General features: G+C 36.5%; 1 protein-coding gene across 1 annotated transcript in view; it reads right to left on the minus strand.

Annotated features, from left to right (window-relative positions):
- ak9 (adenylate kinase 9) overlaps positions 1 to 14,548 on the minus strand; it is a 39,082-nt gene that overhangs the window by 5,396 nt on the left and 19,138 nt on the right. The window contains exons 17-32 of the mRNA XM_041249906.1: positions 14,160 to 14,274; positions 13,571 to 13,662; positions 13,348 to 13,491; positions 12,671 to 12,877; positions 11,835 to 11,971; positions 11,039 to 11,242; positions 10,291 to 10,581; positions 8,891 to 9,006; positions 6,853 to 7,072; positions 6,493 to 6,553; positions 5,566 to 5,765; positions 5,233 to 5,451; positions 4,822 to 5,035; positions 4,185 to 4,386; positions 3,677 to 3,823; positions 2,562 to 2,779 (exon numbers count right to left, since the gene is read on the minus strand). Of these exons, the coding sequence (XP_041105840.1) occupies positions 2,562 to 2,779; positions 3,677 to 3,823; positions 4,185 to 4,386; positions 4,822 to 5,035; positions 5,233 to 5,451; positions 5,566 to 5,765; positions 6,493 to 6,553; positions 6,853 to 7,072; positions 8,891 to 9,006; positions 10,291 to 10,581; positions 11,039 to 11,242; positions 11,835 to 11,971; positions 12,671 to 12,877; positions 13,348 to 13,491; positions 13,571 to 13,662; positions 14,160 to 14,274 (2,787 nt within the window). The remainder of the gene's footprint in view (positions 1 to 2,561; positions 2,780 to 3,676; positions 3,824 to 4,184; positions 4,387 to 4,821; positions 5,036 to 5,232; positions 5,452 to 5,565; positions 5,766 to 6,492; positions 6,554 to 6,852; positions 7,073 to 8,890; positions 9,007 to 10,290; positions 10,582 to 11,038; positions 11,243 to 11,834; positions 11,972 to 12,670; positions 12,878 to 13,347; positions 13,492 to 13,570; positions 13,663 to 14,159; positions 14,275 to 14,548) is intronic.

Raw genomic sequence — 14,548 nt, forward strand, 5'->3', positions numbered from 1 at the left:
GTAAAATGTATTGCTAATCATATGAAAGAATATGTGTTCGTAACGTTAAATCAGTTTGACCTAAGCAGAGTTGCAAAGGTAACTTAGGTTTAGAATGATTGAAGAGATACAGCAAGTGCAATGGGAAAGGAGGAAATATGGTAAATGCTTGACCACAGTAATCTTGTGAAATACAATAGGGTATGTGGGTATATGTGGGTACAGTAGGGTATTATTCAAATTTGAAACATGATCTAGTCTCATCCAAAGAGCGTAACAAAGTAGTTAATTCCATGTTTACCTAAATTCTTAAACCTTAGAAGGTCTCAATAAGTAAAACATAAAAATAACCAGGAAGACATTCTATTTAACACCACAGAGCAAAAACAGTTAGATTGTGTAACTCCCTTTTAATCAATGTAAAGTGATACATTTCACCATAGGTGGCGTGTGAGTCTTTCATTTAGTACATTACTAGTTACATGGTTCCCCCCTGATATTAAGTTTCATTCATTGGTGTGTGAGTTTGAAAAATAGTCAACTGAATATATATACTATATATATATGTTATTATATGAATATTAAGTTTCATTCATTGTGTTGAGTTTGAAAAATAGTCGGACTGATGGCCACAAATAAAAGCTGTAAACCGGATTCATTCTCCTGCATCTTTTTGAGAACTTGTATAATTTATAGCACAAAACAGACCTCAAAACCACTCAGGGATGCTACATATATATTTGACATTGTCTTTTTTCCAACATAAGGTGGCCAAATAAATAAAGTTTAACATAGCACTAGCTTGTACTTTAAAACATGTTATGCCCATTTAAGCAAATTAGAAAAACAGTGAGGATAACAAGCTGCACTTTAAAACCTTTAAATCCACTAACCTGTTCCGCAGTCCTACAGTACCTACACCAAATCTGAACACCATTTCCATCACTTCACACCAACTTAAATCAATTATTAATACAGACTATTAAGTTTCTAAACACGCACTTACTATCGTATATATTATCAAGGGGCATTCAACGTAAAGGTATACTTCCAAAACAATAAAATAAAAAAATAACTGCATTCTTACTGTAAACTTTTGAATATCTATATGGGGCTCAGATCGGTGGAAGAATGGATGTTAAATTAGCCAAGCACTGTCTCCTCGAATGACATTAAAATGCAACTAAATCTTGTATTTTGAACCTTGGTGATACTGCAACAGGATCACCATAGCCTTGTTTACCTGTGTTTCTGAAAACTGTCTTTGGTAAGCAAAACCATTAATTTTCATTAGAATATTAAAATACGTTTTCATATTTAGAGTACAGTATGCTGTTTTCTGCTTTCCTTGCAGACTCTTTTTCAGAAGTTTAAAAAACCCTGCTTTCACTGAAAATTGAGTGAATGACTGGAAAAATTTAATGAAAAAAAACTTAAGAAACATTCATAATCTGGTGCCACATTGTTCTGAAAGGTGGCATTTGTTCAAACAGTTGAAGGAAGTATGTTCTGATTGTAGTGTCACATGCAGTTATCAAATTCTCACAACAGACATTATGCTATGAAAATATTTTGCCACAAGTTCTGTAAAATCAGATTTAGATCAAGCTGTTTGTATAGATAACAGCAATTAGAATAAATGTTGAAATTGTGAATTGGATGTTCCAGACAAGCGAATGAGCGAAAATGCATCAGAATTTTCGTCGGCTGCCTCCTGCAGTGGTATGCAGGGCTCAGATCGGCAGGAAGAATTGACTTTAAACCAGCCAAGCATTCTCTAAAAACATTGAAATGCAACTAACTCCTGTATCTCAGTCTACAGTGTTGATTTTCACATCCCAGCTGCCCAAGTGGTCTGGCGGTTACACAGTAGAAACACAGGAAATATGTTTGCGACCTACTTTGCACGCTTGCGGGGAAAAAAAAAAGGATCTTCTCTCACAAATATTTGTGTTGGTCAGAACAATTTCTTGTGAGAGTCTGAGCAATTTATTTTGGGGAGGCAGTCTCCCCAAGCCTCTTATACGCGCCGCCTATGCATTTCACTTAAAATATTAAAAATATATGTAAAGCAGGCAATCTTGTATCACTCAAATAGACAATTTCAGGCACACTGTCTATTCCACTCCAGTGGAAACAGTCCTTTTAAAAACCCAGATCACATGGCCTTCAACAAATAAAAACATTATCAACTCGAACAATCTAGCAAAATACACAGGGTTCTGTATATGAAGTTAAAACTGAGATTTTACCCTTTGTCACAAACATTAACATTCCTGGAATGCTCTTAGCAACACATTGGTACTTGAAATAAAAAATAAATAAAAAACATGCAATATGTTGTTGATCTTAAAATGGTGGCCTTTTAATCCCTGACATGTAAATCGGTTTAAACCAAAACCTTAACAAAGGTGAGTAGTGCACATTTACCTAAACCCAACAACAATTTGAATTACTATTGAACAAAAAGCTTTACAAGGTAAAAATTATGAGAATTACTCTAGAGAGGTTTATTGTGCAAAACTAGTAAGACAAAATAAAACAAAACAAAATTACCACGACAGCGCATTGTTTTCACTTACCTTCTCTAATCCTCTCCAGGTAAGTCTGAATATGCTTCACGCTTGTACTTGCCTCCTCAAGTACCTTATTCCACACCCACCACTTGCTCCTTTCACCATCAATAACCACCCAGTTCTGGAATTGCTCTTCATAGTACTTTTTGACATCAAGGATCTCACTCTTGTAACATGAATTGCGGATTGTGAGAATTTGTGGACTGTCATGCAGTGGGTAGGGCCTAACAAGACAAAACACATTAGGAAACAAATAATGTATGGCTGAGGGGATCCCTATAATGAATGATTTGCATAACACTTTCTGCTGTATTATAGGCAATGATTCAAAGCGAAATGTCTCTTTATTCAAATGCGTATATATTATTAAATCTCCACTCACAGCAGTGTTCCTGTTTTGTCATCCCTGATCTGACATTTCAAGCGGTTACAGTGTTGGGTTCTCTCCCAGGGGCTAATCTTTCACAGCTAACCTTTACTACAGGCTCATGAAATAACAAGTGTGTTGGAACACTACAAAAAATGTACTTTAGTAAAAAAAATTAAAACATATCCATGTTATAGAAAGCGATTTAGTTAACAGTTAAACTCTTATCAGCTTATCATTAAAGACAGGTGACTGTATAAATAAAGGTTACTGCATGAACATTCACCGAGTACAGTGGTAATTCCATGAATGAGGTCATTATCATGAGTAAAAAAAAAAAACACAAACAACACATCACTCCGTAAACATTTACATAACAAGTACAATGAATGGAAAACATGTTTAAACCTAAATGAAACAGCTGAATATAGACAATGACTTTACTTGGATCAAGATCGACATCTGTTTAGCCATGCAGCATAATTTGAAATTCAAAAAAGTGATTCAGCGCTAGAACTCATCACTTGTACTAACATAATGTATATATTTTAACACCCAAACATTCATTCATTACTTATATACTTAATTTCACAGACAATAATCAGAAGAAAACAGATGATATCCATTTAAGAGAAATTATTCAGGTTGGGGCTTTGTCAGGGAAATCCATTCTGAGATTATGATAAAGGTTGATAAATTGACAATAAAGAAAACAGACACATAGTAATCAACAAGGGGTGGTTAAACAGTTTACCTCTCATTATTGATTTTATCGATTAATCCTCTTTTTAGAACCTCCTGTGTTTCCACCTGTAACTCAAAGATCCTCACAGGGATTATACATCGGGCTTCCAAGAGGTCCACTTGCTTCTTTGTATTAGGAAAGCCATCAAGAACAAATCTACATACAAACAAATACATTAATGAAATGCACTATTTTATTGCATGCCAATAAAATAAAGATCTGATTGTCTCAGCCCAGATTCTAGTGGGCATTTAATACCATAACTGGCACCAGTTCTCAAATAGGATGTACAGACAATAAACAACCCTGCTAAAAGATTAACAGTGTGGGTCTTTGGCACTGCTGTTAGTCATAACTTATCTGTTCTGCAGGAAAATAGGAACACTCTGCTTTAACTGAATTTCAAATGAGATTATGGGGAAAAAAATTCCATGCACTGATAATAAAATACATTTAGGGAACAAATAAAGACATAGAACAGTACAATCAAACAAAGAATACTTATAGTTAAGCATACCCTCTGGTTTGGCAAACAAGGTCCATCAGAGCCAAATCCAGACACTGAACTGCTAGTTCGTCTGGAACTGCCAAACCCTGGGTTAGATATTTTTTTATCTGAATGGTCAACTCTCTCTGTTTTTGATTGGACAACAGCGAACGTACGGCCTCTCCTATTGACAAATGTTGCAGGCCATGCACACGTGCAAACATTCTGGCAACTGTGATTGAAGAAAGTAACAGGTTAAACACAGATAAATGAATGGGTTCTCCATATTCAGCTTTTAATAATCTATTTGTAAGTGTGAGGCAGAAATGTAATATTTATCCAGGAAGTACCATGGAGATTGAAAGCTCTTTTAGATTTGACCATATATATATACAAGGGCTTGACTATAAGATGGAAACATCAGTGCTGTCCATGGTGGCTGACATTCCTATTTGCAGTGTAAAGAAAGTTGCATATATTTTATTGGACTGTACAAATTGAGGTAAAGTTTAAGGCCAAGCTCCATGATAAATATTTAATACTCTGGAATATAACCACCAATAAACACATCACAGATTTAACTTCTTCCGTGAAACTAAGCAATGTGGTAAAGCACCAATCTGAAGCTTAAGAGATCTGTACGAGAAAGAAGTCACATTTATCCTACCAGTGCTCTTTCCAGATTTTGGGGGTCCAACAACTGCAACCTTGATTGGCACCATAGGCTTTGGCTTGGGTTGTCGGAGGTATTTGATGGGATTCATTATGAATTTGTCTCTGTTCTGCTTGGACGCAAAGAAGTAAATGTACTGGCGGTAGATCACAGGATAGCTTGGGTTTTGAGGACCTTGCATCGGCTGAATCACAGCTCCTTCACTTAGCTGTCAAGACAATAGCAAATTATATAAATAAGTAAATCAATCTAAACACTAGATTTTCCAGCAGAAAGCCATTGGTATACATTAAATGTATAATACCCACCTGTTAATGTAATTACATTTTTATTTGTAGACTCATACATTTAGCAATGAAAAGTTAAGCTTACAATAGTTGTTGACCGTGTCCATCCGAGTCTTACCTTGACAGGGTCCCAGCAGCCAAAACCACTGGTGATTTTATATGAGGAGTGCAGAAGCTTGCGTGCTAGACTGAAACTTAATGGGTAGCATTTCTCGAAAATAGCCTCTCTGTTCTCCACCAGGGGCTTCAGCTTTTCAAACAGCTGGAAGCGCACAATATGGGACATTCGTTCTGCGCTGACAATGATCTTGGGTATATGATTTTCAAGCAACAATTCCTGAAACAGATGTAAAAACGGTTGTAAGTATACATTAATGTTTAATATATTTATCCTAGCAAACGATCGGAAGTAGAGGATGTAAACTGCCATAGTGCTTTGTATGATGAGTACCTGAACAGATTGAAGATTGCTGGTGTCTGACTGAAACCTCTCCCCTATTTCTGATTCCAACCGTTCAATAGCTTCACTCTCCTGTTCTTCCTCTGCATCGTCCTCATCCTCCTCTGGTGGGAACTCGTCCAAGAGGGCTGACTCGATATCATATTCCTCCTCCTCTTCCTCCACCTCCTCCTCCTCTTCACTGTCTTCCTCTCTATCTTTTTTTACCTGTAGAAAACCACAGGGGTTTGCCTGGCTGTTACTACAGTACACACATACACATAAATCTAGTGATGATAATGGTTAAACCTCCCCTTGCCAAATTAACCCTTGTATGTTTCTAGGGTGAAAAATGAAAAATTAATTTCCACATTTATTACTGGTACCGAAGGGATAAAAAATATTAAAAAGACTAGTGGATAACTCGACACTTTCATTTCACGTGACTGAACTCTACTTGACACTCTTGTTTCACTTGACTGACCTCTGACAGGAAACGGTTCAATCATTCATTCATTCGCAACTGCCAAGTAAAGCTGGTTACAATGAGTGAGAAGTGAAAAATGTAATTGATTCATTCACTGCAGTTCTTTCAACCTTTTCCTAAGGACATTTAACTAAAAATAAACTTATACATACTGTTAATACTGTAAACGTGTGAGTTCTATTATATGCATGTTAATGTCATGGCTCAATTGGTGAGCAATTTTTTCAATGGGTTCATCCAGTTAATATTTCCTGTAATACATAGAAATGTGAGGGTTTTATTAATGGTTGTATGAATGAAGAAATTTTCATTTTATTGGTTCTTGGTTTCCTAGGGGTGGGTTTTTTAGGAATGGCTTCCACTTCTTGCTTTCATAATTTGGAGTATTGTAGCACTAAAAACACAAAATATGTCTGAAAAACAGCATGATGTCGATAAATAATTTGGTTGACTTGCCTTTTTTTCTGCTTGTTCTGCAGAGAGTTCGGCTCTCCTTTTAACAATTGCTTCCTCCTAAAGTCGAGAAAAAAAATAAAATAAAAAACAATAAATCACTATACAATCTGGAAATTGTATGACATTTAAGTTTGTATGTTATACATGAATAATTTAAATACAATATTGGCACTTAAAAGATATAATTCGACGAAAATAAAATAAATGTGACAATGCTTTACATAATCAACTGAAAATCTGACACGATTATCTGAGTTTTTGCTAACTAGCTTTTGAATGTCAGGATTATTTCAGTGTAAGATGCATTGACATGAAACAATGCCATTTTTTATGTGCAGTATATATTATGTCTTCACCCTCAATTTGTTTTTCAGTTCTTTGATAATCCTCTGTTTCTCCAGCTTCTTATTTCGTTTATTCTGCCATTTGGATAAGACTGGGGGCAACAAGCGATGTATGACGTCAGTTACTGCCAGTTCCATAATCACAAAGGTGTCTGGGAACAGACTGCGCTCTACCAGGTACTGGACTTCTTCTGGGATTTGTGGAAATCCTTCCAATACAAACCCTTTGGAACTGTGAAAAAAACAAAAACATTTCAATAGCAGCTTTGTCAGTCATAAATGTTGAGTGTTACTATTTACATGGAGTAGAATGGTGTGACTTCATACATTATGAAGACTTGTCTTAGTGCACAGCTAGGGGCCAATCATCTTTGAAGATTAAAGTACGACTCAGTCAACAGCTTAATAGAACTTCTTGCCACCGTGCTTGCAGTTAAGGAACTCAGGCCTCTTAGATATTGTGCATTTTAAAGTAATTGTTTATAAGCCAAACACTAACAGATCTAAATATAATTGTATACAATTAAAATAATAATCAGTTTATTTTTTTTAAATTTGGAATCTTCAATTATTTTTCTTATTTTCTCCCCAATTTGGTAAGCCCAATTATTGTTTTATTTCAACTTGGCCCATCGCTGCCACCCTCGCGCTGACTCAGGAGGGAGACGAAGACGGACACATGCGTCCTCCGAAATGTGTGCCGTCAGTCATCCGCTTCTTTTAACTCTGCAGGCCCGCCATGCATTTACCTCAGAGCTACAGCGTTGGAGGACCAAGCAGCTCTGGGCAACTTACAGGCAGGCCCGCAGGAGCCTGGCCAGTCTACAGGGGTCACTGGTGCGTGGTGAGCCGAGAACACCCTGGTCGACCTAAGCACCCTGTCCCCCAGGCGGCGCTCAGCCAATTGTGTGCTGCTCCCTGGGAACTCCTGTCCACGGTCAGCAGTGGAATAGCCTGGAGCCGAGCCAGTGACCTCCAGGCTCTAGGACGCATCCTGCACTTCACGCGGAGCGTGTTTACCGGACATGCCACTCGGGAGCCCCCTGGATATCTTTTCTTTAAAAACTCAAAATCTTGATCTCTTCAGCCATGGTGATAGTTCCTGTAAAGCCCCGGGCTGAAGTACAAAATTCAGCTGAACTGCTGGATCTAAAATTGGGGTGGAGACCATGAACCTTACGAACAAAGGGAACACGAATAATAAAAAAAAAAAAAACAATCTAGGTTCCGAGTTTGATGAATATGGTATAAAAGTGAAATACATTACAGTGATTGCAGATGTCAGTGTGTATTATAATGCAGTGAGCAGATTTGTTCAGGGTGACTGATATGAGTGTATGACTGCCTCCCCAACCATCTGTGTTCAGCTGAGTACACTTCAAGGACTAAAAAAATGTGCAGAGTCTGATTAATATTCTAGATTTCAACCATCAACTTTACTTACCAATGTAAACATTTCTACAGGAAAATAATACATTAAAACTGCAGTATAAAAAACAATTATACAACCTATTTTTAACTGGCGGAAGTATACATTCAATAAACTTAATTTAAGATTTAAAATATTACTGTTTTTGTTTTCTTTTTATAAACATAAAGCCATTTTATAAGCATAAGAATTCACTCCTGGTTATGCAGTAAGACATATCTTACCACACTTCTTGATGGCTGAAGACACACACTGTCGTAGGTTATTGATTACCTGTTTACTATAGACCCCTACCCAGCTTCACTAACTTCTGTCCACCCTATGTACCTTTAAAGTGATGATACATTGCTTTTTGACTGCTTAAAGTAAACTGCAAATAAGTGATTTGTCAGCTTAAAATTATTTAAAATCATGTATTTATCTGTTTATAGCCAAATACAATCTGAAGCATCTTCAGGAGGCTAGAAATATATAATAAAAGATTGGTGCCAAAACAAGACAAGAAAGTTATTATGTTCACCATATAGGATGTGACAGAGGTGTGGACAGACAAACAGGGTACTAATGTACTGAAATTTTGATCATTCATGATGACTTTCTCATATTAAAGTGCAATGGTACCGGAAAGGTTCCTCCTCCCACCACTTTGGAACAATCATGTCGAGAACCTCTGGAGGCAGCGCCTCATTATCAGACAGGTAAGATCTGATTGCCTCCTCTTCATCGTTAAGCTCCACCTTGAGAATATCAGGACAGAAAATGTATCACCGACCACATCATAGACACACTATGGCAAGCCAAATGATCACTTTAAAGATATATCAAATTGCATTAAGATATCTTGAAATATTTTGAGATATCTGTAAATCATGTCTTTATGGTCCGCCCAATGTTAAATATCCTGCCTGTGACCTTAACTCTTTTTTTACGCAGGCACTGTGAGACAGCCCTGCTTGCCATACATACATGGTAAGAGGAGTTTCAGAGCTTTAAAATGAGGTCCTACATGTGTATTTCCAGTAGATGACCATATTAGGAGATAGCATTGAATGTGAGTGTTTTGGAATGTTGCTGCTGATGTAGACAGACCTACTTCGGTACTGTAAACAAACGTTTTCACACAAAATCTTTACAAAATAAGAGAAATTGTTACATCGAAGGTGCAAAGACCTATTTTCCGGTAAATAAATATTTGTTTTTCATGTTTGTGGATCAGATGCATGAGACCAGAGCTGTTTAGGGTTATGTTGCTCTGGTTGCCACCTTGCTGGCTATTCAAGCCACTTGTTGCACATGATCCTGGTGCTTGGAGTGAATAATTTAAATGGGTTTTTGTTTCTTTTTGTTTTCTTTTGCACATTTTCAATTAATCATTTTTTTTTTGGTTGCTTTTGGTCCCTTTTGTATATATGGCCATAATTTCTTTATTTATTTTCCAATTTGTTCAATTTTTTTCCATGTTCCCTACATGTTGAAGTTTCATTGTACACTGTCAGATTTGAGCTGGCCATGGTAATTTGATATTTTTTACAAACAATAAATAATATTTTTTTTCTAAAAAGTGTCTCATTTTCTGTGGGTTTTGTTATCTGTATTGAACAAGGTGAGTTTCAGACTATTCACTTTTGTTGTTGTTGTTATGAAAGCTTAGTGTGTGCACATTCATTTCATGTATGACATGTACCTGTAACCTTTATAGTTAAAGAGTTACAGCCACAAATCTAACAGTAAAAAAAAACTGGCGAAAATAGCTCGGACCCTAAATGAATTTGAGATATCTGTAAATAAACAATTTTGAAGATATCTCTAAATGAAAAGGAATATTTTGAGATATCTTTAAATGATTTAGAGATATCTCTAAATGAACTGGAAATTATTTCAAGATATCTCTAAACGTTTCACCCTAGACTTCCAACTCATTTGCAAGTGGTTTGCAACTGTTGCGACAGGCGCAACACTTTAGTAGATCTACCTGAGTTTGAAAAACCATCGAAGGAAGAGGTAAGGTAACGCATCTTTACCTCAGCTGGAGTTTCCTCTTGCTTTTCCTCAGACTTAAGCTCAGCAGGCAGCTCCAAACCTCGAGCGGCCAGCATGTCCACCAGGTCCTGGGGCACCTCCTCCTCTTCATCGGGGGCCTGCTCCTCTTCATCTGTAGGCCTGATCTTTTTCTGAGTTTTAAACATGATGCGCTCCTGCAACCGTTCTTTGAATTGGATATGGAAGATGCTCAGTTTGTTGGCCAGCCACTTACCATGGGTTGTTTTGCCAGAGCCACGTGCACCCAGAAGAAACACTCTCACTGGAGGGGCCTGATTGAATAGTGGGTAATATTGGGGGAAAAAACATTAAACCTAAAAAAATGACCGATTTATCTACTATTTACCGATAACAAAAAATGACATTTCATGTCAATTTTTGGGATGTAAAACAAAAAATAGTAACTGGTTGAGTATCACATCTATATTCAGTAAAACATTACAACAATAGTTTTAAAAATAACATACATCTAAGACCCCATTTGAAATCTGATGATTATTTCATAACTCAAAACGATGCTTTGTACTGCTAAGACAGTATTAAAATTACATTGCAGTAAAATATTATTCTTTGTCAACTTACTGTAAATCAAATATTCATTGTGGGCCTATATGCTTTTAAGTAGTAATGTACAGTACAGGTGTTGAAATACTAAAAATGAAGTGTACTGGTTTACATTTTTTTGTCTTTTGAACTATTTACAATTCTACAGTTTTTATGATTGCTTACTTTGAGTGGTTCAGTTTTAGCCACATACACCTCAGGGTTGAGCAGAAAAGTTTCCCGGGCTTCACTACTAGAAAAGTAGTAAACCTTTTCTTTATACTTGGCAGCATATTCATTAGTGCATGGAAACAAGATGTTTTTCTCCTTGAGAGTTACTGGACAGAAGTGCTTGCTGTCTCCCATGTTCCTTTGTGAAGGGTTTTCTTCCTACATGAAAAAAAAAGGTTACAAACCACTGTCAACAATCTTTTTCCAAGTTTACTAATCATTTTACTTCAATTATATCAAATCTTTAATGTATCCAACTTAAATAACTTAAATTCCACAACAGTGCACTGGATATTACATTTCACCACCCATATTTTAATTAATGGATAGATTGATAGATTTTTTGTATCAATTTCTGATCCTTTTACCCTACTTTTTTAAAAATGTTTCATTAACCAGCACTCCAGTGCTTTTACTAGATAAGTCTCTTGGGACACAACCATATATTTTTGCTCCCAAAAGTATACCAAACTGTATACAATATAGCATAATATAGTAATACTGTAAATGCTTTCTTTCACAAATATTGAGGTTCTTCCAAAAGTTTATTTAAAGCTCACCAGCTTTAAGGTCTTTTCCAAGGAAGAAAAACAAAGCTCCTCCCATAGCAACCATAACAAAGTATGTAAGAATGTGCACTTGCTTGGTTATTTCTTGTTTCTGTATTTTTCTGTGTCACAATCCCATAACAACAGGTAAAACACTAGCAACTACAACCATTAACCCAGTTACAGTTCCTTTGATATCTGACCTCTGCCTCGTCTTTGCCTTCTTCTTCCTCTTCTTCTTCCACATTCTGCTCCTCAGCCTCAGCTGCTGCCTGGGCATCTTCCTCCTCCTCATCCAGATCCACCCCTGTCATCTCCCAGGCTTTGTACTTTAAAGGCACTGTCAAGGTAAATGTGCTCTTAGATCTCACACATCTAAGGACTTTTCCATGGACCTTAAGTAGCAAGTCAGTTGGTTACATGGGATTTTAATCCAGAATTGATCACATTCTAATACTTTTATCATAAGACTACACCAGTGGTGCAAAACGGTGACCTCTAGATGCATTCCAGTTCAGGTTTATGTTCTAATTATGTCCTAAATTAGTTCATTGACCCTTAGCTACTCAATTAACAAATTTAGGACCTTCTTTGAGGAAAGACCAGGACTAGAATGGATCTCGATGGTCTGAGTTATACACCACTAGACAGGTACCTCAGAACAAGACAGTCGTAAAACTGGGTACAACAACAAGAAGCAAGTATTGGCATTTTCATACTGTTATGTTATGTAACCTTAATGTTCCTAATGTTTTGAATTGCTTAACCTGCTGTACTGTATTTCTAACCACACGCTTTACTTGACTGAGTACAATATAGTACTTTGAGTTACTTTGATGAAGAAAAGTTAGATTATAATTGTGTTATTATTATTACATTTTATTGAAGTCAACAGAAGCCATCGAAACAATTCCAAACAACGACTGCAGTATAGTTCCCTCAGTTTAGCTTTGGGAAATGTTCATTTTAGGATTTTCTTGCTTTAAATATCTGGAAAACATGCCTGCAAGGACCTGTCGGAGCCAGAGCTTCTACTTACTCTCAATTTTGGCGACTGCATCACTGAGCAAAGTCAGAGGGTTTTTCCCAGCAATCTCCAACAGTGTGGGCATGACAGAAGAGGTTCCTGTCAAAATGCTTTCCATGGTCTGCCACTCCAATATGAAGTTCTTCACCAGAAGTTTGTACTTTTCCATCTCTGTGACCTCTGGGTAACCATCTTCCGAAATCAGGGGCAAAGTAATTTCTAGGCATAACGTAGTTAAACCACAATTATAAATTATAACTACTTCATCCAGAACTTTTACACTCGATTATAACATGGATAAAAAAAGCCAACAATAACTAAGCCAAGTAAAACTTTTAACTAAATAACATTTCTCTTAATGCCACTGTCTCACTTTTCCAATCATATTTCATTCCCTTGTTCAGTCAGTATAAAGACCATCAAACTTCTTTAGCCTGGTAATGATAAAGTCATTGTAGCTAGCACAATAATTTCATATTTCTTACCTGATGTGCATTAACATGGTCTCAAATGTACAGTTTTGAAAGAAACACATGTTATAGCAAGCATGCAGTCTATTTAAAACAAGATATGTGGTATCTGGTTCCTCACCTGAATCTCTAGATTCTGTTTATTTTAGCTACAATAACTGTAAGAGTACTGATTCATATAACTAGAGGAAAATAAAATTCTGAAAGTGAGAGTCCAACCTGGTTCATCCTCAAGATCTGTTTCCATCTCAGTCTTGGCTTGCAGTTCCACCTCAGACTGTGGCTCCAGTTGTGAACTACCTGCATCAGTTTGTGATTGGTTGTCATCTGTTTCTGATTGTGACTGTTCTTTTGTATCTTGTTCTGTTGATACAAGCAAGGTAGTAGTAGTACTTTTATTGGTTTAGTGTCCTGTATTTCACAAAGAGGAATGGACTCTTACCTTCAGGTAACTCCTCTACTGCCTCAAGCTTGCCCTGCTTATCTTCCTCCATCCTCAGCTCTGCTTCTCTCAAAGCTTCCAACTTTTTTTGTCTGCAATAAAACAGCATAAGTAACTACCTGATCAAGATACTACCTGATCATGAAACAAAGCCAGTGGGAATGTTAAGTAAGTGAGTCGCTCAGAGCAGCTCAGTGAAAGAACCCAGTTAACTGCACGCTCAGTTATGCTCCATCTGCTAAGATGGTGATATGTCTTTTACACATTTTATATTATTGTTTAACAAGTCCAGTGTTATAAGGAAATTAAGTTTAATAGCACTTTATTACCAACATTTACAGCGGTTAGAGTGCTCATTCTTCATTCGTATTTGAACAATATCATTTTATCAATAAAATCTAACCATAAACCATGCATACAAAAATAGATAGCTTAAAGGACAATGGAAGACATTTATGTGATGTATAGTGCCAATGTTATATTTTGTTTTCCAGTAATGCTTACTTTTGTGTGCAAGTTTTGTATGGGGGGAATTTTTACAGTACTGAGTGCCTCACAGAATTTATACTTCAGTACAAGAAGGACTTACTTTCTTTCCTTTGCTTCATGTACTCTCGCTGTTCTGTCTTCCTTCAGTCTTTCCAAAATGGCAGAATTAATCTGATCCTGATTCAGTAAATAAAGTCTTCTAAGGAGATACTTACCTGGAAAAGACACAGACCAAAATATAGTTATCATGGTAGTTTTATACATGTTTGTGTACTTTGTCTTTAACCTCTGCAGTCATGTATAATTAAGCAATAACTACATTCATTATACAAAGCAATAACAGTGATCTGAGTGGGTAAAATCTGAGGTGAAAACTGTTGTCTCCAAGTACAGCATATAATATTAATATTGACACACGTAGTGATTATACCTCTAAATCAGGGGTGCCCAATCACAGTACTAGAAAGTAAAATGAAATAATTAACTAAT

The sequence above is a fragment of the Polyodon spathula genome, chromosome 5 (genome assembly GCF_017654505.1).
Source record: "Polyodon spathula isolate WHYD16114869_AA chromosome 5, ASM1765450v1, whole genome shotgun sequence".
Lineage (NCBI taxonomy): Eukaryota > Metazoa > Chordata > Actinopteri > Acipenseriformes > Polyodontidae > Polyodon > Polyodon spathula.